At 34.0% G+C, this 26,858-nt stretch overlaps 1 protein-coding gene across 1 annotated transcript in view; it reads right to left on the bottom strand.

The window, feature by feature from the left end:
- The window catches only part of LOC149779834 (flap endonuclease 1-like), a 49,067-nt gene extending 36,600 nt beyond the window's left edge, over window positions 1-12,467 (bottom strand). The window contains exons 1-2 of the mRNA XM_089936504.1: window positions 12,270-12,467; window positions 1,253-1,355 (exon numbers count right to left, since the gene is read on the bottom strand). Of these exons, the coding sequence (XP_089792630.1) occupies window positions 1,253-1,355; window positions 12,270-12,351 (185 nt within the window). The 5' untranslated portion in view covers window positions 12,352-12,467. The remainder of the gene's footprint in view (window positions 1-1,252; window positions 1,356-12,269) is intronic.
- Between the last annotated feature and the right edge of the window lie 14,391 nt (window positions 12,468-26,858).

The raw sequence follows: 26,858 nt of genomic DNA, 5'->3' as shown, positions 1-26,858 counted from the left end.
TCATTAGGTGTACAGTTGAATACCTTTGACATCTATTTTCACTTTCAATGCAAAGATATGCTGATGTTTTTGTTTAGCATGGACTTGCATGTCAAAATCTTTCCAGAATCACAAAATATAAGAGAAAAATTCCTTATTGTTTTCTTCTATAAACAAATGTGCAACCATCGCCATGTCAATTATAGATTTTGGACAATAAAAATATAACTTCAAAGGAATTCTTGTAGATTCAATACACGAGTGTTTAGGTGTCATTTATATTACATGAAACCACTTGACATGAAGCATATAGTTGTAGCCCAGCAATTAATTAATAGCTGCGGTTTTATAAGTGGACAATGGATAATTGATAATTTCATTATCTTAGGATAAATGTCACCTATATTACATGAAGCCAGATGACTTAGATCATTGTATGCAATCAACCAAATTGTAGTCCAGCAATTAATAACACAAGCTTTTTAATTGATTGATGACTTCACTGAATTAAATTTATTGCTCAAATTAATAATAAAGTAGGAAAATGTCACAACTCCAATACTACTCTATGTACCTCACTGTACAGAGATTGTTGACACCCATTTGAGTCTACCTTTAAAAACGAGTCCCCCAAAATGACTGACACACTTTTAGCTGACAAGAATCAAACGGAATTCAAGCCAAGACCATATCTTCCTTTAAACTGCCCAGTGTTGAAACCATATCTGATATTCTTTGGGGACAAGTTCTTCAAATTAGCTTTGTGGTGGAAAAATGTTTCTTCTTACACGGTTCATTCCTTACCCCAAGTGCAAGCCATCAACAGAATTTGGCAAAATTAGACGGTTATTATGTGGAAACAGAAAGGTAGGATACAGGATGGTTGTACATATATACAGACAGACTTCATAACATTAAACATACTATCTTATTGTGGGTGTATATGTAAATAAGAATTTTAGCTGAAAATTAAACTCATTAAAAAATACCTTTCCCAAGTTGCACATGAAAGTATTAGAATAAAGCTGCCTTGAATATGATCAGTAAAGCACAAAACAGAAGTTTTGTGCAAAGTTACTTTTCTGTACAGGCCAAGACAATTGAATCTTTGAGCTAAGAAATGGTCACATGAATCTACTGGAGTGTGATATTCTCCTATTTGCAGAAGAACAAATTTGGGAAATCAGAAGTATGACATATACGTTATAAAAATGACTCTCAAATTTATCTTTGTAATTAAACTGATCTACAGTTTTAAAAAAATAATATTTGCCTGGTTGTCTCCCCTTCCTCATTCATCAGCTGGCTTCCATCTTGGCGTACAGCAATAAGAAATTGATAGATACTCATTGATGCATCAACTGCAACTTTACGGCCTGAAAAAGCAAGCTTGAATATCAAATCTCATTCAGGCGATGCACGAATTACGTAGGAAAGTTTTTCCCAAATACATGTACACCTCTCCCTCGATAACTCGAGCACAACGGGGTCCACAAACATAGACTGCACTATAAGTGTGACGCGAGTTACCGAGGGACCTCCAAAAATTGGAAAAAATCGCTTTGACATTTAGAAAACCGGGGGCAGGGTCGGGTGGTGGTGGCAGGGAACTGGGCTGTTTAATGACGGATTCCTCATTTTACAATCACGTCAATAATGATTTTTAACAATGCGCTTTTTCTAATGAAGTTGTTTGTTATTCTGTTTAAATAACATTTTTTTTCTCTCAAAATATCCAACATATGAAAGATCATTCCAACTGGTTTGAACAACCATCACGTGTACGTGAAAAATCTGTGTATTACATCATTGCATTTTGTTTTCTTGACGAGTCTGGTTCCCGAAGTGGTATTTAATAGTACCTTGCCAAATCGGTAGTCCTCAATTTGGGAACTAGACTACCTGTTGATACACCACCAAACAAGAATCCTTTTTTATTAAAAAAATACCCGACATTTATTTCGTGACACGTCTAAGTTGAAACTCAATTATTTATTGTTCAGTTAGTACAATGTTAATGTCGTGATTTCATTTGAAGTAATAATGAAATTTCTTATCATCCCTGAGGATATCTCTAAATGCCAGCTCAATAATTCTCTGAAACTCACTTGCCCACAATGGTCTGTATATGTGAAATGAACCACTTTATTTTACAAAGTATTCTTTTCGCTTTGCTGCCTCGTTATCTTTGATCACAGTTATGAAAGAGTCGTTTAATTTAAGGTAGTATCTGTTACATACACAATAACGTTTATTACAGTGTTCGATTGCTCAAATGAAGTGAGTTCACCTGACATACGACCAAGGCCGCTAGATTTTAAGTTAGTCCAATTTTTGTGCCTTTTAACTTTTCTTTTATTCCACCTCCTTTTTTTATTATTCAAAAGACATAATTAACGTGATAATATAAAGGAGGCCAGCTTTTAATTCAGTGCAACAATACAACAAATACTTCCGCAAGTCAGTTATCAAAACATGGTCGGCACTTAATTAGGTTCTCAGAGAAACGCTCGCGGACATAGCTGTTACGGTAGATTGACATATTTTATGTTTAATTACAAGAGGGCACATTGCACTTATGATGATTACACTTAAAAGGAACTAAAAGATGGAACCAGAACATAAATTTCAATTGATAAAAAATTTATTTAATTTGTATTTATTTATTAAAGTACTGCCTCCACTCGGTGTAAGTGACATCTTCATTGATCGAAATTTCCTTACAAATCGTTAATTGCGGTGTACTAGGAATGTCGTTTGGAAAGAAAATGTAAAAAATTGTACCAGTTATTTTAAAATTTGATATTTCATAGTGTTGATTAAAATTTCCAGGTCCTATGTACTGTTTTCAACTATAAAACGAGCTTTATCATCAAAGTTTCCGTTACCAATTTTGATCGTGATTTTCTTCAAGGTCAACAAATAGGGATAAATTTTGGGGGTATTTTCAGGTTTAAAAAATGGGATCCACACCTGACACTGTTATAAGCGGGTTCGCGAGTTATCGAGGAAGTGGTGTATATGCAAATACACATATCCTTTAGTAACTTGTACACAATATGATAGAAAAAATAAGAGACCACAGCATAAGCAACAATGCATTTTCCTGCTGAAAATTTAAGAAAAGAATAAAGATCAACACTGAGAAGAGTAAAAGGTCTGTGCGTTAAATGGTTGAATATATGGGGTTTTGGTGTAAAAAAAAAAAAATGAATTACTTGTATCTCATGTAATACCTGCTACAATTTCACTGCTTTGCTTTTCCCAGGCTATTTATTTTTAATCCAAGCTAAATATTCCTTCCTTCAATTAGCATTGGTGGGTCAAAAAGGAAATTAACAGGATTGCAATCTTAGTGCATTGTCACAGGCAACATAACGAATATCTTTCTCTTTTGACAAGGACCGAGACAACAGGGCATGACAGCGAGTATCACTGCAACAGTAGCAGGCAAGTATTACAAAGTAAAATTAGTTTTACCCTGTAAGAAACTACAATAGTATTACAGTACCAATTTTAACAGTACTACATTACCTGCTACTACTACACTGCTGAATGTACAAGTTAGAACAACTACTGCATTTAACCTTACAGTAGAAGCATTCACTACTCTGAGCTGAAAGGTTGGCCACATGCTGTGCCGTCACTATAGAACCTAATTAAAAAATGATTTCAAATCGGCGTGCCCAAAAAAAACCCCATAAAAATGGAAGTGAGGACAATCAACCTGGAGATGGTGGCCACCAAATTATCAGAGGTGCCACTGAGAAGTAAAAAGAGATGAATCTGATCTTTCCTTGTCCATTTATAGGAAGCCAAATAAAAAACCATACAAACTGGGCAAATAAGCATTACTTAATCATCTGCATCACAGAAATGCTTGACACTGGGGATCTAAATATGAAGTGGAGTGCCTGACAGCAGCTGATTTTTAGCAAGAAAACCAGTACTGTAAAGAAGAGAAATCAAATAACAGAAATAAGAAAAATCACTAAACGACAAACAACCTTTTTTCACTAATGAGACATGAAGCTTTGCTCCTTCTCCTCTCTGATGTTGGGAAAGCATGAACACAGTCTTTAGGGTAAGATTCTCTAAGCAAGCTCCTTATAAAGGTTCATAAGAGGGTTTTGACAATGCCCAAAGATTACATAAAAGATGAGTGTCCAACATGGTAACTTGACAAAGGCAAGAAAGCCCTAAATAGTCTCTTTCCTTGGAACTGAGAAGAAAGTCTGCAACTGCATTTAGTTCAATGCATTATCTAGTCTGTAGAAGATTCTCCACTTTGCACCATAAATCCTAAGTAGACTGTCTCCTAGCATGGATGATGTAGTTTAAAACCTTGCTCTAAAAACAGTCGTGGCAGATACATCACTTGACATGTGCCAGGCATGAAGCTGGAGAATCGGCGAGTTGTTTGAAGGAGAAACCCAGCGCTGTGACTGCAGTTCCCTCTCTGTGGTAATCTCCTAGCAAGAAATCAAGCTGAACCACAACCATATGGACAAGCAGTACTAGGATGAACCAAGCACTGAAGATCATGATTTGGTCAAGCACTGGCAGAATTATTTTGAAAGGTGGGGTGGCATATATGTACAGATGATAACTGTTTGGACTGAAGGCATCCACCACACAGATCCTATGATCTGGTATGAGGGATGTAAGAGGGAGCATGTTATTCAGTTTCATGGTGAATAAACTGACTAAGGGACTAGCCTACAATTGTAAAAGTGAGTCTGGCATGAACTGGTGTATTGTCCACTGCATGAGGATCACATAGCCCACCAAGATACAGTGGTCCCCAATCCTGAACAGCCCTGCCCCTGACCAGCTGGCACTTGCTTCTTCTGGCCAGAATACCTTGGCATGGATGAGTGTGTTCAAAACTACCCCTCAAGAAAGACCTCTCCTCTCATGTGACCAGAGGCTAGCATATTAGTGCAAAAATGCAATATTTACTGGTCATGAAAGGCCACATTTATTCCAGAAGTCTCAACCTTTAATCCAAAAAGGTAAGTAATTCAATTAGCCTTACTGATGTGTGATCATGAGATGTCTGATTTAGTCACTCAGATAACTGCTGGCAATAACTGTCAAGATTACAATTATTGTAGGGGGCCATCCATTTAGTACATATGCAAAAATCTGGGAAAGCTTGACCCACCTGTACACATGCATACTTTTTTTTTACACACACCCCACCTGTGTATGTGTGCTTATCACACCCCACCCCCCAAATTCTAGAGAACAGCAGATATTTAATCCACGCAAAAACAATCAAGGTTTAATAATATTAACATGTTTATTAAAACAGTCCACTGACGTTGAATGTCTGCCTACATCAAAGAAATATGCTGTGTAACTTTAAAAAGTTTGTCTAGTGTCGACTAAAATTCAAATTATTAGGGAGGTTTCATACCCCCCTTTCCCATGCGAACATACATTATCAACTGCCCCACCACCATGCATGCATATGCATTTGGGTTACACCCTCCATGCGTACATACTAAATGGATGGCCCCTAACAATAGCAACAGCTGAGAAGTGCAGTATTGATGTACACAAGTCAGTGGGAGAATGGTTTGATGGCATTTATGGCTTCCCTTACTTAGGTGTAGAGCTTGTTCACTTGGATAAGTAGTGGCTATTATTACTGACAATAATTGTCAAGTTTATAAAACGTAACAGCTGTGAGGAGCTATTTTGGCTCCTCTCAGTGTAAAGAAATTTAAAGATGGTAGGGTACCTGACTGCATTCAATGAATCAGATGACAAGATCAGTTCCTTTAAAGACACATGGCATTTTGTTTAAATGCGAGAATTGTTTTATCAGTTGTGCAGTTCACAACATAAGACTAAGTTACTGTGAAAAGATCAACATGTTGTGGAAAAGAAAAAAATCTTAGTTTTGATGATCAAGTGAAAGTACCGGTAATTCAGCTGAACCAAAAGAGGGAGACTTTGAGGATCCTTGCAGAAAAATCTGATGTTGGAAAGAATCAAATAAACAATACAGTGGTCCCCCTCTTGAACGGCCCCCCTGACCAGCGGCCACCCGCTCCTTACAGCCAGAATCCGTTGGCACAGACGAGTTTGTGTTCAAAGTACCCCTCGCGAAAGGCCACCCAGCTAACGCGACCAGCGGCCATCATATTAGTGCAATAATATAAAATTTACCCCTCACAAGCGGCCGCATTTTATTTTAATATGTATCCAGAACCAATATTTTATTCATAACGTGTGTTCAGTAATCTGATTTGTTTCCCCGATGTCAGGTTTTCGTTACTGAAAGAAGTGTCGAGTAAAGTACATGTACCACTAAGGTTAATATTATATCATTTACGCCTCACAAGAAGCCACATTTATTCCATAAAAACCAAGAGACTCGAATTTTAATCCATACAAAAGGGTAAGTACATGTAATCCAATTAGCCTCACTGCTGTGTTATCATAAGATGTCCGGTTTAGTCACTCTGATAATTGTTAAGATTACAACTATTGAACAGTAGTAAAGCTGAGAAGTGTCAGTATCAATGTACAATATCCAAGACAGCAGGAAAATGGTTTGATAGCCTTTATGGTTTCCCTTAGCAAGATGTTGAGCTTGTTCACTTTGATAATTAGTGGCTATTACTACTAACAATAATTGTCAAAATTATGAATCCTAACGGTCGCGAGGTCAAATCTGTGTGATGTTAATGGTACATATTGAAGCCGTTTTGGCTTCTCTCACTTAGTGTAAAGAAATGTACAAAAACAATAGGGTACCAGACTGTGACTAACGAGATCACTTCCTTTAAAAACACACGGCAATTTGTTTAGATGCATACAAAATTGTTTTATCAGTATTGTAGTTGGCAACATGAATAACTTACTGCAAAAAGATCAACATGTCATCGAGGAAAAGAAAAATTCTCAGTTTAGAAGAGAAAGTGAAATTAATTCACCTGACTGAATGGGGGGGGGGGGGGCGGGTCGACGATCCTTGCAGAAAACTGATGTGGGAAAGACTCAGATGAACAATATGGTGAAAGATAATGAAACAATTCTGCAGAAGTGGGAAGATGAAATGGACAGAGAAAGGAAGATTGTCTGAGCCAGGAGACATTTGTATCCTATTAGTGGAGAATCAGCTGATGTTAATAATAAAGTTGTCGAAGATTGGAACAAAAGACTAAACGATATATGCAGGGGATAATTGTGACAAGACTGGTTTGTGTTTTAGACTGTTACCAACAAAGTGACAGATGATGTGATCTGTAACATAATTATAAAGACAGTTTTAAAACTATATCAATGGTTATTCATAGCATTCTTTTGAAAATGGTGACACTGTTTTACATTTATTTCACAACATGCATGTGATTTTTTAATGAAAATATTAAATGTTTTAGAATTAAATGTATTTGTGACTTTCTTCATATGTATTTACTATTCACATTTGTCATCCCCTTCTAGAAAGGCCACCCTCATTATAAGGCCACTTCCCTGCTGCATTAGGGGTGGCCTTATAAGAGAGGGACTACTGTACTCTGAAAGACAGGGAAACAATGGACAGAGAAAGAACCATTGAATGACAACATTTTTGACTGGTTGCATGTGCTAAGAACATTCTACTCACTGGTCGGATGATCCAAGAAAAGGCAAAAATTTTGTCAGCTGAAATGGGATATATGACTTTATTGCAGGTAATGGATGTCTGCATAGATTTCATGTTTGACACAATATTAAGTGTTCTGTCCTTAGTGGAGAATCAGCTTAAGTCGATAATTTAGTTGTCGAGGATTGTAGCAAAAGACCAAATGATATATGCAAAGGATATGACAGCAAGGATATTTTTAATTGCGATGAGAATGGGTTGTTATTTAGAATGTTACCAACAAAGTTGCTGGTAAAAAAAGAAGATAAATGCAAAGGTGGGGAAAAAGCAAATGAGGGATGTATAGTTTTGCTATGTGCCAGGTGCAAAGCTGAGGCCACTGGAAAATCATAAAAATCACCCAAGGTGCTTTAAGGGATATAACCAGTGAAATTTGAGAGTTACATACGAGACAAACAGAATAATATGGATGACATGACAGATGTTTGAGTCATGGATTGAAAAATCAAAATCAGCAGATGAAAGTGCAGAACAGAAAGATCCTGCTTTTCCTGGACAACTGTTCTGCACACCCAAAACTGGATTTGTCAAAGGTAAAGCTTTAATACTTTCCCTTGAATACAACTTCAAAACTTCAGCTCCTGAATGCAGGGATAATCCACACAAAGTCAAAGTCATCTACAGGAAAAAACGGCTGAGACATGTTATCTTCTTGATGGATGATATATTAGCTGCATCAGAGATACACACACTGTAGCACCACAGGTGAGTTGGCTGGTTACAATCCAATGGCTGACATCAGCCTGGGATGTTGTGACAGCTGAGACAATTCAAAAGTGCTTTTGGAAATGTTGGTTTTTCCAAGAGGTATCGGATGTACCTGAGGCAGAGGAGGAACATTGGGATGAAGAGGACTAACTTCCCCTTATACCACCTGGAACAACCATCAAGGATTATGTGCCATGTGACAATACAGAGAACACAGAGACTGGAAGTCCTTAATGTTATCCAGTGTTAGAAATTCCAGCGAAACATGACAGGATCAGGAAAGTGACTGTGTGAGTGACACAACATGTAGTGATAAAAAAAAAACCCAGCCAAACAGTGCATTACACTGCAGACTGCATGGTTACATTCAAAAGAATTGCTGGATTATGACCTTGCCACAAACAATGTTGAACTTGTGGACACAATTACAAAAACACCAGACATTCTTAAAAAAAGACAAAAGAAAAGCTGTGGAAAGCAAGGGAGAAACATCGGACAAATTTTTAAAGCTAAAGAATTCCTAGGATTGTCTGGTCCATTGTATCAAAAGCTATGAACTTACTGTAAGCAAAGCACTTGACCACTTAATGAGGAATAGTGCTACTTCTGTTCTCCATGTCTAAATGATTACCTATAATTAGTGTTCACTTGTACAGCATAAAATAATAAACAGTATCTGTGATACTGTTTGACAATTAAAGAAAGTGAGAAGATTAATGACTTATAAAATGGCCTCAACACATCTTTCACCATAAAGGAAGTTGGATAAATCCATTATATATTCCATGCTTGTGACACATCCACATTACTGTCATATAAAATAATCACAAAACTTTGAGCTATTTAAGGATTGATATTTATGACAATGCCTCCCCAACTTCTTGTCTGTTGTCCACTTTGATCAAGAAACATGGAGATACCTACGCAGAAAATGAAACTACTCCAAAGTCAATGAATAATTGCTGATACAGATTGCAATGAAGCAGACTGTATATCAATATGAACAAAAAGTAGAAGGAATACAGTTGGAGATTGCAAGAGCAGAGGTATGTCACAATTATTCTGAATTTGGAAATCTCATAACTTCTAATCCTTTCTTCAGTAGGATGTGAATGAGGAGTCTGTCTCATGAACAATATCTGATGTATAAGTGAGCCTCCATCTAATTTTTCTGGAGAGACTAGGTGTACCTATATAAAAATAATAATAAACAATATAACCTTGTCAGGATTGTGGATTTCAAGTCAGGGTGAGTGATTTTTTAAAGTCCCTTGCCCTGGGATGTCTGAAAAAATATCCTTCAAGCACTGCATCCCCCTGGGCCTTCCCTTGTCAACACTTACCCACATAATGCATTATATTGATCAGTGAAATAGAGAAAAATCACTAAAAACAACAACAAAAACCTGGTACACAAATAAGGTAGGCAATACTTATCCTAGTATTGGAAGGCATTACAATATAGTGAAGTGATGTACTACTTCATAAGCAACTTACAAAAAAAACTTTCAAAGTTAACAAAAGGAATAGATCAGACTCAAATAAAGCAAGGATCGAGATCAATACCAGTAGTCAACAAACAAAATATGACTTTCCTTAAAGATGTTTAATGACAACAAAAAGTCAAATTTCGAAACTTCTGTTGTTGTTGTAGGGTTTAACGCCATTTTTCTGCACAAGATAGGCTATACATGGTGGCCAGTATAACTGGTGGAGGAATAACCCTGGAAAACCCAGGGAAGAACCACCAACCCATGAGAAGCTACTGGCAGGCTTTCCCACGTACTCAAGCCTTGGACTCGAACCCACGCAGACAAAGGTGAGATGACAGTGATCCGGAATGCTGAGCACTTTAGACCACTTTGCCACTCGGGGCCAATCGAAATTCCTGTACTACGCATGTACCCCAAGGTATGGAAGAGGATATTATTTCACATGTTGGCCGTAACAAGCAATATAGCAGCAGTAAATCATGCATTAATAATAGTTTTATAATTATGCTGAGAATAACTGTCAAAAAATAGCTTTTTCAAATGAAGCTGTTTGTGTTTCCTTATAAATGATCTTTTCTTAAAGATAAAAAGGCTTTGACATAAGAGAGTCAAACCTGTCCTAAAGCTCACCTGTTCACATTGGCCATTCTAATTTCCCTACTGCAAAATTTCTTATTTCAAAACAAACATTTCTCCCTGCCTTAAGCAGTCACTGGCAGGTATATGCAGTGACTGCTCAGTCCATGCAAACTAAATTTGTGCTTCATGAGAAAGGCATTGTCTAGATAAAGGAATATCATGAGGAAGGCATCGTCTAGATAAAGGGATATCACGTAAATCAATGTGCATACTAGTCTTAGCTAACTTCCACTGACAACCGCTGACAGCGTAACTCGAAGGTGTTGATATGTCAGATTCAAAAGGCGGTATTTATGATCAGGGCAGATGGCTGAAGCAATTCATGGTGGAAGTAGTCATTTTATCACAACAGAAATGAAGGTTGCGTTTTATGCCAGTGTGATGGGTATATTTTCAGATCTTCATCTATCTGCCTGTGAATTACATTTATTTCTGATAAATTAAGTTCATCTTTGAAATGAGATGAATTGTATCATTTTAATTTAGGTCATGGGTCATTCAACATTTATAACTTGTCTACAAACATATATATTGCGTCCACTTCTGTTTGTTGAGCTCTCACTTCTCCCTTAGTATTAATATTAGTACCCCATCTCCTACATCGTGGACTGGGTACTAAAATGAGCATATACATATCAATGGAGCAAGCCGGGTGTGATTCATACAGGTGCTCTTTTAGCCTAATATCAACATATTGAACATATTCCTTGCATATATCGCAATAAATTGAGTAGTCCTCTTATTTAATGCCTGAAGTATCGCAAATCATTGTAGAAATAGTTGTAAAATCTTGTTTACCTTTTTTATCAGATATTTTCGTTTAGATCATACGCCAAATTAGTTCAAATAATGATTACTTCCGTTCTCAGCCTCGCTTGTTTGTGTGCCATATAAGGATATTGAGGCCTTATTTGGAAATATAAACAAATCATAGTAAAAATATGAAGCAGTTCAAGTCAGAAATTATGCGCATTAAAAGTAAATACGGTTTATCTGCAACTTTGAACCAATAAGCCATTATTTGCCACTTGATTCATAATAACATAGTGTAGAATCTCCAAATATGGTCTGGCAAGCCTTACATAGAAAATGGGTCACGGCAAGAGTGTCACGTTATCTGTCTGGCGGACACAGTGAGGTTAGGGTAACCATGCCAATTTATTTTATCGTGTAAGGGCTTAATAAATTCAAAATAAGCCAAACTTCATTCATAACATGATTATTCTTATGTAGTAGATATCTACGGTTTTTCTGACTTTAGTGGTTTTTACTCCATTACATGATATGGGATCAGTTCGTAGTTGAGACTACGACATCGTAGCTAACTAGTCCAAAAGAAGAAGTCACTTCTTCCTAAAATTTAAGTCCAGCTTGACCCCTGGAGGGGACTGCAACATTTGCTGGTGGGACTCCTATTTTTTACCAAAATGGGAGTCCGGGTCTCCTAGTTTTAAAATTCAAGCGAGACCTGCGAGTGTCAATATGGGCATCCAAGTGTGTGACATTCCTGAAAATTTGATCTCTCAATCTCGTCAGTCTACTTGGGAATATGCTACACAAAGCAGTTCTTTAGGCAGAAACGCGTCGCACCTCAAAAACATAAATGTACATAAAGGCGTCACGATACTGTCATTTGCATAAATAGTGTTGTGGTTTAGGCTAAGTTTTTATGCAGTGCCTAAATAAGGTTCAGGCAGTTTTATTAGCAGACAAAATTCTAAAATGCTCATATAATTTTTTTTACAGTTAATTCTCCCCCGAGGGGAGAATTACGAGATATTCCGTACCAAAGTAGTTCTTGATCTCATTCTCTTTCATAGATGATGGGGCATGATCGCCCAATAATTTTGCCAAACCTTGTATACCCATATTTGATATAACACTTTTTAAAATAGCAGAAGGAAAAGGATCACGTCGTTTGCAACGATGTGCTGACTGTCAACAACAGATATTTCCCTGTGTTTTCCCGCGTAATAATTGTTGGTAGTTATCAATTTACTATTCATATTCATTTATATTAAACAACTTCCTCGAACCAGTCTAATATTCGGAATACATCCTGTGTTATCTTACTGCAGAACAATGTCCTTATTCAAAATACGGAAAAGTTTGCTTCTACAAAATGTTTGTAGTGGCATAAAATCTAAAAGTGCGGCATAATTTCAAAAAAAATACACATACAGAATTTCTTATAAATATCAAATATAAAATGTACATAGTTAAGAAAATACAGTGCTGGATCTTTTTCATTTAAACACGGGGCAGGTTTCTGCGATGCAACGCAGTGTTCTCTTTTCCTATATAGAAAATGTCCATAATTAAGGGGCTACGAATTCGTTATACTTGTGCGGTTCTTTGAAATACCGAAATACACTAAAAAAACTGGAATATAAGAATATGTAGAAGTTTTTTTGTGTATTTATAATGTTGAACTTATATAATGTAATTAATGCAGTTAATTAGATTCATTAGATTATGTTTGATATTCTTTATTGTGTAAATTGCAATTTACTGTCATATCATCAAAAGCAGTTTATAACTATGTATCACTATTACCAAAAATTTGGATAGCTATTTAACAAAAATTAAATGCTTATGTTAGCTCTTTTAATTAAGTTTCAGCAATTTTTAATGGATGATATATATTTTTAATTATCTATTGGCTATAGAATACACTTTCAGCCAGTAAGAATTAACATAAATGATCATCTTGAACTATGTACCAAGGGAATTAAGGAAAAAAAAGATAATTGATAAATGTCAAACTGTTTTGTGTATCTATGCATTTCTGGGAAGTAATAGATGTTTGTAATATTTCTTAAATTTGTGAACCAAGCTTTTAGTTTTTATCCATGTTGGATTAAAGAGGTGTGCGCTCTTTCGAGTATGTACCTCTGCTTTATGCCTACATGGTAGGCTATTTAATTGCTCCTAGGGGAAGGAATTGGAGCCACTTCCCCATGGCATTTATGTGCTCTGGGAGCGATTTTTAATTAAAGCCATCAGGCAGTGGACTTTACAAGAGGTCCTAACTCTGTGAATGGAGGGCTTGAAGGCGAGTGGGAATAGACCCAGTACACACTCAACCTAAATTTTGTCCATGGTGTGTAAATACACATAGATAGAAAATATATACTGTTTTTTATTTTGTATTTGTTTATTTTGCTATAGATGCTAAAGTCAGATTCTTTTTCTGTTGTGTCAGACTGTGTTGAAGCTATTGCTTTCCAAAGATAAAATAATTTTTACAGTCCTGACACTGTCCTTATTATGTCAATTCCAGCATGTTGAGTATAAACTCTTTTGAGCAAACTAGGTCATGGTGATTTATGATAATACGTTTAGCTCTGAGATCATATCATTTTGAATCCCACGATACATGCATAATATATTTGGATACATTTAAGACCTATCAATATATTTTATTTTTGCATAATATTTTGAATTTTTATTTAATGTATAACCTCTAAGCAGTACACCAACTTACTGATGAAGTAAATATTTCATTTAAAACACAAATTAAATCCATTATCGCATGATTTCTGAATATATATTTTATTAATGCATATATAATATAATAACATCTCATCAAAGATAACAAGTTATTTAAGTCGGCTTATATTCTGTGTTCTAGAATTGTTTTAAATTCATTAAATTGGAAAATGATACCAAGCGAGCTTTAATACAACAAACAAGTTTTGCAAAATTGATGTTCAGATGATCTCACAGTTATGGGTCACAATTAAATATGAAATTAATTAAGGATCTACTGATAAAACAAAGAATTAAACAGACACTGATAATATGATGTTTAATTATAGTGGCATCAGTCAGTTCCATGTTAGTAATTTGCATCAAAGTAAATGAAATATTATGAATTTAGGGTGGAAAATGCCATTAAGTTTTACTAAACAAAGATTCATAAAATATATTGCATGTTTCAATAGATATCAGACCATCATTTTCATCATGTTATCATTTTCTTTATCATAATTAGCAAGAGGTCCCCCAAATTGGCTGAATATAGACATATGTATGTTATTATTGAATATAGATATATGATATTGATGTATGCTATTGTATTGATTTGACAGGACCAGAGTTTCAGTTTTTAATATGCAAGTTTTATTTATTACTTTGACAATGTATTACATTATAAAGTATAAAGATAAATTCTGCATAAATTTAACAAAAGCATTAATACACTTAGACCAGTAAATTTAGATGAAACAACGTAACAAAGCATTAACAAACTCAGACCCTTATATATGGTCCAAAAGAATTACTGCATGCACTTTTTCATTACTTTTTTTTCTAGAGTGCATAATTTGCATACAATTAAATGAAACACTGAAAAAAAATATTGTTACTATAAACCAAGATCAATTAAATATATTTCATCATTCTAAGAGATAGCAGTACCATTTTCTTTTGCTGTAATTAGAATGAGGTCTGAATGATTAGCAGAATACAGTCATAAGATATTGATTGTATTGAATTAAATCTTAAATTTGACATGAATCTAGTTCATTTTTAATATATAAATTTTAATATTTGCACTATTAGTTATGTATATTAAATTGTAATGTGTATAGACCTTTGTCCATAATTGTGAGTATGAGTTTGGGCCTACCTGACTCATGTTTTTTTGTTGTTGTAAACAACATATTACACACCTATTGTTTTTCCTATGATTATAGATTATATTTTAAATAATTATTAATTGTAGTTAACATGTTTTCTTGGACCTGAATTCAGGATATTGGTTTTTCCACTCAGAAAAACCTAGCCTACCTAATGTATGCCGTGTTCTTTATTAAAATGTAAGTAAAAGACCTGATCTTGTTGACAATTTAGAATGTTATGGAAATGAACTTTTGTCCCTCATTCTTGTCCTCATATTGTGTCTTAGGTTTATATATTCAGGTTGTTTACGTTAGAAAAACTTTTTCATATCTTAAAATCCAATATAGAATCAGTCTTTTAGTTGTGTCCAGTTTTAATTTGAGAGAATTTATTTAAATTATTCATTGGAGTTACAGATGAAATCATTATTTTGAGATTATTGTGAATTCGTTTAGAGACATTTTATTTATTGAGCTTAAGTTGTCATGATTTTACATGTTCCTCTACATCACAACCTGATGCATTTCCTTAAAATGATTTTTCATCCTGATCTTTACATATGTTCTCTTACTTAACACACAAATATTGTACATAAAGAACCATTCATACAAACCCCAAGGTATCTACAATGCCTGCTTCTTTGATGTGAAAGTAAAAAGATCATATGAAATCAAAAGGGTCCACTTTTCCTTAAACTTGTCACTTCTATTTTTCACTTTGGTGACATATTGTTCTAGCCTTTTGTATAATAAAACACAATTTTTGTAATTGGCGAGTTTTGGAATTTTTGATGCACAAAATGCACTGTATATAACATATTTAGCAAGCAAAATTAGGAAGTTGATAAGATCATCAAAGTTTTAATTTCCTAAAAAGACATATTTTCATGTAATTTTAAATTTGGATCATAAGTTTGGATCCATTCAACACATAATTTCTCAAGAAAAATTCAGTAAGTGAACTGTCATCAAATAAGAGCTCAATTTGTTTTATTTCCTCATTACAGAATGTGCATTTATTATTATGATTTAAATTAATCTTTCTAAACACTGGTTTGTGGCAATTCTTTATAAATGTATTGATTCTTTACTCTTAAGCTAAGATGTGAAGTTTTATTAAGTTTTACATTGAAACTATTTCCACTTTCAAATTTTTTAAAATTTTCTTTTTCCTCTTCACTGCTATCTTTGTGATAAGAGCAAAATATTGTATAAAAGTTTTAATATGTGCTGCTTGTTTTATTTCATCAAAACTTAATAGAGATCCTTGTGCATCAAAAATGAGTTTAATATGTACAGCACCATTTTGTCTCCACTTTGTATAAGATTTAAAGTTGTCTGCAGTTCCTAAATTAAGAATATCTTGAGACAAGTATTCCTTAACAGTTGATGGTTCATTTTTCCATTATGCAAAAGCATAAATGAAGTCATACCAAAATATATTTTTAATTGTTTTAGAGATTTCTTTCAATTTGATTTTTCCTAATTTTAATAACTATACCTCAACATTTTTCAAATATTCATTGAGAAACTAGTTTTTGCCACAACTCATTTGTTGAGAAATAGGCATCTAATCCAGGAAAGTTTTTTATAACACATAAATGAGTACAGGTGAATAATATTTAACAACCCCCCCTTAAGAAAGTTATAAGAGTAGCACATTCTACCCTCTCAGTTTTGCTGCCCCAGATGAACTTAAAAAATAATGTATTCAGTTCATTTTCTATACAAGGTGGAGGACTTGGTACAGCAGCAAAAATATGGTTTTTTGAGGCAAAATCAAGAGTTTGATCAAGTGATTTTTCCAGTAAGAGACAATTTATTTTGCTTCACCAGCCAAGCAAGTTTCTTCAACTTCGTCAAATAATTAAGTCAACCATATCCTTCAAATTCAAAGAAGAAATCTACACCCAATAATATAAAACTGGACATTGACCAGTTTATATCAATTTCGGGACATATATTTTAGTTAGGCCTTTTTTTATGTCCAATCTAAATAGCTTTTGATTTCAAAACAGACCTGATGCCGAGGCAAAGTTGTTTAAAATTTGCACTGTTGTCTCCAAGGACAAAGGAGAATTGTCCAATAATAAAAGAGCGTCATCAGCGTACTGCCTTAATTTGAACTCTATTTCATTATAGAAGATGCCTGTAATCTTTGTTTTCTTTTTTAGTTCTAGTACAAGAAGTACTCTCTGGCAACAACCTCTGTCCAAATTGCAAAATAGGGATAAATGACCATTATTAATGACACAACTTTTTGATTTACTGCAGAATACTCTAAACCACTGACAAACAGATTCCCCAAAGATAAAAGATTTCAGGGCATACTCCAGAAATTCCCATTCAACCAAGTCAAAAGCCTTCTCAAAGTTTATCAGTAGGAGAAGACCAGATTAATTTTTTCCTCAAGATACTGCATTAAGTGATGAAAAATTCTTGTATTTTCACAAGTGAATCTCCATTTAATAAAACCATTTTGAAAGTCACTAAAAATAACAGAGAGGACTTTCTTCACCCTGGAAGCAACTGAAGCAATCTTTTAATCTGCATTAAGTATGGTAGTGAAATTGGTCTCCAATTTTTAATGAATTGTCTGTCTTTATCATTCTTTGGAATGCAAGTAATGATTACCTGTGACTGAAATTCTGAAAAATGTTGCATTTCATATCCAGCATTTAGATACCTAATGAGAGAGCTGTCTAAATCTTTTCAATAGAATTCATAGAATTCAACAGTAAATCTATTGGAAGTTAACTTACCTTCACACAATCTTCTTTCAAACTCTGAAAGTATTTTTATCATGATTTAAAAAGTGATTGCAAGTTTGTCAGTTATTGTTGTTTTTGCTTTTGTATAATTTTTCAACAAAATCTTTCAAGGTGATTCAGCATTTCTTTTTGATCCATTACCCTTGTCCCATCTTCCGTAATTAACTCTTATTGTTTTGTGGATGAAATTTCTCTTTTAAAGATTATGGAAATAATTACCGGTAAAGTTTTTTCACCAGACTCAAACCACCTTGCTTTCAATCTTAACATTACACCTTCCACTCTTTTTTCTCATTTCTTCTAAATTGGCTTGCTTTTTATTCCCTTCTTTCACAACAGTGGGGTTATTATTTTCATTCACTTAAGTATGTATGGTCTGTATTTCAGCTTCAGTTTTCTTTAAGTTTTGTTTTTCCTGTTCTTCCATAGCTTGAGAATAACTAATTGATTTAATTTTAAGGATTTCAAAAAATATTTGATCAGTACAAGATAAATTCATCTGGAGTGGGTTTATTTCTTATTGTCTTAATTCACAGACGTATTCTTCTACTGTGTTAGATACAAATCTTATTACCAAATAAATATATTCGTGTTGTTTTAATAGCTTTGAATAAAATTTCCATTACTGCTAATACTGATAATTTTAATGACTGATCTGTTTTTTTAGCCAGGGATAATAGAAACATCAGAACAATTTGATAACATGTCCTCAGAGATTAAAAATTGTCCAGACTACTATGTTTCATGGAATTTGCCTGTTTCCAGGTGTATATTCTTGTCTCAGGATTGACAGCTCTCCATGTTCAGGCCATAGCGTGTTTAACAAACAGGATATTGTAAGAGTCCAGCTCCATGTCCAATCACCACAAATAATAAGGGAGGAATAATCAAAATTGATAATATCCTCTTTCAAGTTCCTAAAATATGAATTAGCATTATCATTATAATGACCATACACATTCACTAGTGCAAATCCCAGTCATTCCACTGATATCTCTACAAGAATGTATCTGCTCTGGCTATCACATCTATTTCTATGAATACATAATTCAAAAGTATTTCTAAACAAGATAACAACACCTGCACTATTGGCAGATTTATGGCTAAAAATACATTTCTAACCCCATTAAGCCTCCCAGTATTTTTCAATTTCAGCTGTACTATGTGTCTACTGCAGATATATAATTGATGCATTCTTTTGTTTTATGCAGCAAAAAATATCTTTTCTTTTTAAAGTGGAACTGTAGAACTGTGTAAACCCCTAACATTCAACGATAAAATTGTAATCCATTATTAATTTTGTTTTTGAGCAAAACTACCCCAGAGCTTATATAACTATGCTTTACACAACCAATACCATAAAAAGCATTCACATACATTGTGGGATACACATTCATATGCACAACCATGATATGTATAAAACAGTGATTAGTACAATGTTATGCACCACTGGTTACATATCTGATGTTGATCAAAATAGAGACATATGAGGTCTCTTCTACACTAGGATGTCGGTATAGTTATCAAGTTCTATTATCAATATTGTGTAGCTATAAGAAAACCCACAAAAACACCTTTAGCTATCTCATTTTCAACCTTTACCTAAGTGTAAAGCTATTTTTTAGAGACATTTTGGATGATATCATTATGATACATCAAGACTATTAGCATATCAAAACTATTCCAGGCTACTGGTACATCAACATATTTGGAATAATCTATACCTTTGGACTTGTAACTTTTTGGACTTTTGGATTTAATTCACAATACTGCAGGTTCTTTTTTAAATTGTCACTTTGTATTTGAGAGAAATAAATTAGTTGTTGAATTTGACTAAACTTGTTGATTTTTGCTCTTTTCTGTTACTTAGTTTAAGACAATAGGATCATAATATAATATACAATGCAATCTACAGGATAAAAATAAATTCTACATAAATCTATAAATACTAATATATAGATGAAATTTATGCATACTGCAATGTCCCTGTTTTCAAGATATTTTTCAATGTTATCAAATAAATTATTTTTCAGTAAATAAAGTGAACTGCTTCAGTTGTGCATGAAATGCTTTGGAAATGTTTCACTATTAAATTGGTAATGCAAAATAAACCGTTTGACCAGGAGGGTTGCACACAGAACAGTGTTATTATATCGTGTGTAATCAGTTCTAGAATTCAGTGTTTTGAACCTCAAAAAAATGAGAAACATCATATACAAAACATTTGTAATTCTAAGACAAAACTTAATAGTTCAGATGGTCCAAATCAGCCAGCAATATGGTGTGAATGAGCCTGGCTTTTGGTCCCAATCAGCCCATTATTTGGTCCCAATCAGCCCATTATTTGGTTCCAGTAAGCCTGGAATGAATTAGCTATGGCCTGAATCAGCCTGCATTTTTGGTGATAGTACTGGTCAGTGCTAAATGTACCCACAATTTTTTGTTGTATGTGTATTAAATGCTGCAAAGAAATGGATGTTTACATGTACTTTCTTATTTATCAAACTTGAATTTCTAGTAGCTTATAATAAGTTTACATGAGAATAATTTATTCTCAATTTGATGAGGTTGCTATATGGGGTAATGTGCACTGACCCCATTGGGACCTCAAAACATACTCTTTGAACCCCCCAACACTGTCTGGGAATACGGTAGGTATGTGGATGTAAAATTGGCAAAAAATTTTATTTATGATTAACTCGATATCTTTGGGTGAAAAATTCCATGTCAGTGTGATCATCCATACAAAAGGAGCAGCAATAACAAGATTTTCATGATGGCAGTCATGCTGGCCATATTGGATGTCATAATGGAACCAGTAGAGCTGAAAGCTTTAACTAAAGCTGATATCAGGATATGTCTGTGTGAGCGTTCAACCACACATCAGTATAATAATGGCTATGAAATCCTGAAGAAAAATAAAGTTATATAAATGTAAAAGTAAAGAAAATCAGAAAGATAAACCAATCTAAATGAATGTAAACATTAAGTACAACAAAATAAAAAAGGTAAAGATGTTAAAATGCTGTCAAATGTTTAAAAATTTAAATTCTTAAAATGTCAAATTTAAAAGAATGCATTCCCTCAAACAATTCAAGGTAATTTTAGCTGGTACATCATCATAAAGTTCCTAAACTGAGTTCACATCAAACACGAGGCTTTTGGCCCTATACTGCTCACATGGGTTGACATGCCAACTTGTGAATGCAAAATCATGCATGTATTTAAACTGTTGGGAAAGAATAGCTTATCCCTACAATATCTATTACAGTTCCTAGACCATCTTTAACAACCATTTCTTGGCATAAAAAGGATACTTCATTTGATACAACTAGCATTGTCTCCAGCCCATGCGTACGTGGTACTGGTTCATAGCTCTATAAAGTTTTAAATTAGCCAGTGTATATACACTTACTTGGCACTACAAGAAGAGTTAAATACTTGCAGACAGCATGGATTTCTAAGTCTGTCTTTACCCCCTGTCTCTGGAAGAATAACTTTGAAACCATTGAGATCAGCACCCAACGGAACTTTGGTGGCTTAGTGGGTAAATCATCATGGACAGTTGACTAGAAGGTTGCAGATTTTTGAGTTACACCATTTGACCAACCTGGATCAGATACTGAACTTCTCAGGTTTTCTTCTGAAGTCATGGGTTTCTTTATTTTAGCTCAACTGGTCATAAACCAGGAAGGATTATGGGATGGTCTGTTGTCCATCAGCACAAGTTTGTTATCACCACTCCTAAATTACTTTGAGGATTTTGATGAAACTTTCCACGTGCATTCATCCCATGGTTTTGCTGGTCCTAAATCGAAATCGTGCTGCTCAGACATCCATTATGGGTGCCAGTATGTCCATCTTGAAAATCTTGTTATTGCTGCTCCTCCTGAACAGAAAGTCATATTTGAAATGGGGTTTTCAGTAAGACTTCTTGTGATGTCTAGTTGGGCGTAAATAAAATGGTGCTGATCTGATGTCCAATATGTCTACCACTTCAACCATCTTGAAAATATTATCACTACTCCTGCAAAATGGAAAGTCTTATTTACACGGGGTTAGAATATGTATCATGATGTCTAGTTGATCCTAACTGAAAATCCCAATCTTATGTATAATATGACCATGACAGCAGCCATCTTGAAAATCTTGCTATTGCTGCTCCACCTGATTGGATCATATAGTCATATCATTGGGTTTTATTAAACAACTTCTTATGATGTCTAGTTGGTCCTAAAGAAAAATAGTCCCACCTTGACATCCAGTAATGGCACCGCTGTGACGATATTGAAAGTTTTTGTTATCCCTACTTCTTCTGCTTGAATGCTAACGTCAAAATGTTTTTTTTTTATACTGAAAGACTTCTTACGATGTCTATATGTCATATCTGAGCTCCAATACGGCCAACACAATGAACAATCTTTAAAATCTTGTTAGCACTACTTTTAGTCGATGGCTGGTGATATTAACATTGAGCTTTCACCAGAAGACTTCTTATAATGCTTTGTTAGTCCTCAGTGGAAATGGTGCTAATGGTATCCAGTATGGCCACAATGAGTGCTATCTGTACACTCTTGTTATTTTTGTTCAAATTAGAAAGTCATATGTGCATGGGATTTTCACCTGAAGATTCATAAGACATTTGTCTCAAGTTAAAATTCTGCCGAACTTATGTCCAATGGTGGCCATCTTGAAATGTTTGTTGTTGCTACAGCTCCTAAATGAAAAATCATTTTGACATGAGGTTTGATCAGAAGAGTTCTAACAGTGTCTAGTTGATTCTAAATGAAAATGATGCAAACAGACCTCTAAAATGACCACCATGGTGATCAGCTTGAAAATAGTATCATCTCTATTCCTCCCAAATAAATGGATATATCAGCATGGGGTTTTCACCAATTGACTTATGATATCTAGTTGGACCTCAACAAAAATGGTGCCAGTCAAGTATGGCTGACATGATGGTCATCTTGAAAATCTTGGCACTACTTCCTTTGAATAGAGTATCATTTTTCATGGGATTTTCTCCAAGAGACTTCTAATGTCTACTTGGTCCCAACTGAAATTGGTGCTAATCTGTCAACAAATATGGCCACTACAGCAGCTACATCTTTTTATCGCTCAAGAATATCTGAGATACTTTCAACACTTAGCAGTTTAAAGGAACAAAAAGTCTTATCTTCAATTCCTGGAAATTCTCTTTCAGTCAGTAGAGCATCAGTCCCTTCATGGATCTCTTGTTGGTAATTAAATTTTTAAGTGATCCAGGAGGAAAGGATATTGGGTTACGGGATTTTTTACAAAATAAAAAATCCAACAAAAGTATTATTTGCCAGTGATAGCACAGACTACAAGGAATGTCTTACAATAATATACATGTGATAAGAAACAATGTTTCAGGCAGTTTAATATGGCAATACTTGAAACTGTAAAATTCTGTATCAAACTCGCTTCGAATAATTAGTTATTTCATTGTCTATGTAGCTATTCAGTGTCAATTAGTTATTTCATTGTCTATGTAGTTATTCAGTGTCAGTTAGTTATTTCATTGTCTATGGAGTTATTCAGTGTCAATTAGTTATTTCATTCTCAGATATTTTCCTAAGTTAAAACCTTTTCATTCATAAGATTGTAAGAAGTTATTGACATATTATAAAATAGTCTTTTATATACAATTATATTATCAAATAATTATCACTATAGTGTTACTTGTTATAAGGCTATTTTATACAGTTCTTCTGGTTAAGTTATAAATCATTTATTATAGTCCCTTAATATGTATTTGTTTGTTATTTGTTTATCACTTGTTTTTTATAAATTTTTATGCACTTTATATTCTAAAATTAATTTGTTATGGTTTAAGCTTTTTTCTGCAAGGGGAAGAACACTGCATAGCCAAACTGATGACCCATCTGTTATGTTTCAGGCAGTTTAATATGGCAATAATAGTAACTGTAAAATTCTATATCAAACTCACTTTGAAATATTCAAGAATTACAACTGTGGTAATGTCTTTAGCAATAGTTCTATTCAAATAAATCTGTAAACATGGATATGGTATTTAAAAGCAATATGTAGAATAACTGTGATGCTCTGATACAGATACTGTGTAGTATTCAGTGTCAATTAGTTATTTCATTGTCTATGTAGTTATTCAGTGTCAATTACTTATTTCATTGTCTATATAGTTATTCAGTGTCAATTACTTATTTCATTGTCTATATAGTTATTCAGTGTCAATTAGTTATTTCATTGTCTATGTAGTTATTCAGTGTCAATTAGTTATTTCTTTGTCTATGTAGTTATTCAGTGTCAATTAGTTATTTCAAAGTCTATGTAGTTTTTCAGTGTCAGTTACTTCTTTTATTGTCTATGTAGTCATTCAGTGTCAATTAGTTATTTCATTCACATATATTTTCCTACGTTAAAACCTTTTCATTCATAAGATTGTAATAAGTTATTGATAATTAAATATAATTATATTATCAAATAATTATCACTATAGTGTTTCTTGTTATAGGGCTTATTTATACAGTTCTTATGGTTAAGTTATAAATTTATTGTGAAAACAATGACAAAAATCTGTAAATGTTGCAGAAATTTGAAGAAAACCAGATTCACTACAAAGAGCACGTGTCAGTGTGGTAGTCACATGACACCAACAAAAAAACATTGCTGACATGTGCTCGGTACTTCTTGAAAATGGTTTTCTCCAACCTGCTGCAATATTAACAAGTTTCTATTCGTTGTTCTCAGAATAAATATGTTGAGAATTAAGTGTGCATTATATTATTTTTACAAACATTAAGTGACTTCTATATAATATGTCCAAATTCTATGTACAACAACTTGGGAAATTTGTTTATTGTCGATATCACGTGACTATATGACCTCTGATGTCATTGACTCGGAATGCAAATGGCCAGATCCAGGTCAAATTTTAGCAACGATGTACTTTTGTCTTGTGTATCAGCGGACTAAAGACATAACAAATGCTATGATCGCAATTTCTGAGAAAATAAGTCATATTCCTATCGATTTCATGCAGGTATATCTCGGTGAAAGGTCGTTCAAGTTTGCTGGTCCGGCTAGTAAGCGGCTACCCCATGCCGACACCAAATGGTGTCGTCAAAATCCAACTTTTTAATAGGGAATACGCTCTGACCGTACACCCCAACATAAATGTCCAAATATAAAAAAATGGGGTGGCAAGGGTCAGAAGAAACTCGGACTACTGTCCAATACTCAAGCTTTTGTATCTTCATCCATATCTGATCGCATGCCACCATCATCTGTCCAATACTCAAGCTTTTGTATCTTCATCCATATCTGATCACATGCCAGCATCATGTCCAATACTCTAGCTTTTGTATCTTCATCCTTATCTGATCACATGCCAACATCATATGTCCAATACTCTTGCTTTTGTATCTTCATCCATATCTGATCGCATGCCAACATCATATGTCCAATACTTTTGCTTTTGTATCTTCATCCATATCTGATCGCATGCCAACATCATATGTCCAATACTCTAGCTTTTGTATCTTCATCCATATCTGATCTCATGGCAACATCATCTGTCCAATACTCTAGCTTTTATATCTTCATCCATATCTGATCACATGGCAACATCATCTGTCCAATACTCAAGCTTTTGTATTTTCATCCATATCTGATTGAATGTCAGCATCATCTGTCCAATACTGAAAGGTCCCTATGCCATAAAATTTACAGTCGACATTTCTAAAATTCTGTTCAGCAGTTTTCTGAGATAAAGTTGTGTAAATTTGTTCTACTCTTATTAATGGAAGCAATATTTCTTTTATGGCAGAATTGTATCACATTTATAAATCTGGAAGATGGTGAAGCTAGATGACTGTCAAATTTGATGAAGGTCTCTTAACAAGTGTTTTTGAAGTTGTCAACAGCCTTTTAATTGAATTATTTTATGGCAGATTTATATCATTTGCCCTTTATAGCAGAATGCATTCAGTAAAATTTAGTCAAATCCTGTTTACTTTTTGGTAAGTTATTTAAGTTTCTTTCCATTTTTAGTAATAGCAGCTCCATTTGATAGTTGATAAGCATCATTAAAAAAAACACATAAACACATTCATTCCTGGATGCATTCTAAAAAGACACTCAAGCAAATTCTGTTGAAGAATTTTGGAGAAGAAGACATTTAAATCTTTTTCTCTTCTTAGCAGCACTGTCCATATTGGATCATAAGATTGGCAGAACTTGAAAACATTTTAAAGACCGTCGTGTCAGGATGTGTTCCATTAAATTTGATTAATTTCTTTTGAGAGGTTTTTTAAGTAAGTAGCAAATATAAATAGGTGATGCACAAAGAACAAAGGAACATATAATCAGCTCACTTGACCTGATAACCAGGTCTTATGTCACATGTTTAGGCTCGAATAAACAGTAACACAAGAAAGAGTGAAAACAACAAGCTTTGAAAAATACAATAATTTATTTCCCTGGAATAATTCTGAAAGAATGAAAAATATGAACTTAGTTTTATAGAATCAAATCCAAAAGTAATCCAAGAATAAAATTTTAGTAGTCCTAATAACAAAATGTTCTAATGATTTCAAGTTCGAATCCCGATGAAGAATCCAAGATGGAAGACGATGAAATATGGTGAAATCTGTAGTGTTGAATTCTAGTTCCTTGTAGAAACAAGAATTATCACTCTGGTTTCTAATAGCTAAATCAATTTTTATAAAACAAAACTGTCATTGTTGAACAATTTTACATGAGCACACGTATATTCCAGAAAATAACAGAATTAATCCTTTTGAATCCAAATAATTTTAAATAACTCTAAACCAAGTAATTTGAAATAACTCCAAACAGCACAACATACAGCTAACAGTTTAACAGCCCAGCTTCTACTTCTACTGAGAATAATTTTCCAAAATAGAGGCTATATGGTCTTCAAAAACGTAAACAAGGAGTCATGTGATCATCT

This window comes from Sinohyriopsis cumingii, chromosome 16 (genome assembly GCF_028554795.1).
Source record: "Sinohyriopsis cumingii isolate HCF-2022 chromosome 16, ASM2855479v2, whole genome shotgun sequence".
Classification (NCBI taxonomy): Eukaryota; Metazoa; Mollusca; class Bivalvia; order Unionida; family Unionidae; genus Sinohyriopsis; species Sinohyriopsis cumingii.
Note: the sequence above shows the minus strand (reverse complement) of the source record. Positions and strands in the feature narration are given on the sequence as shown.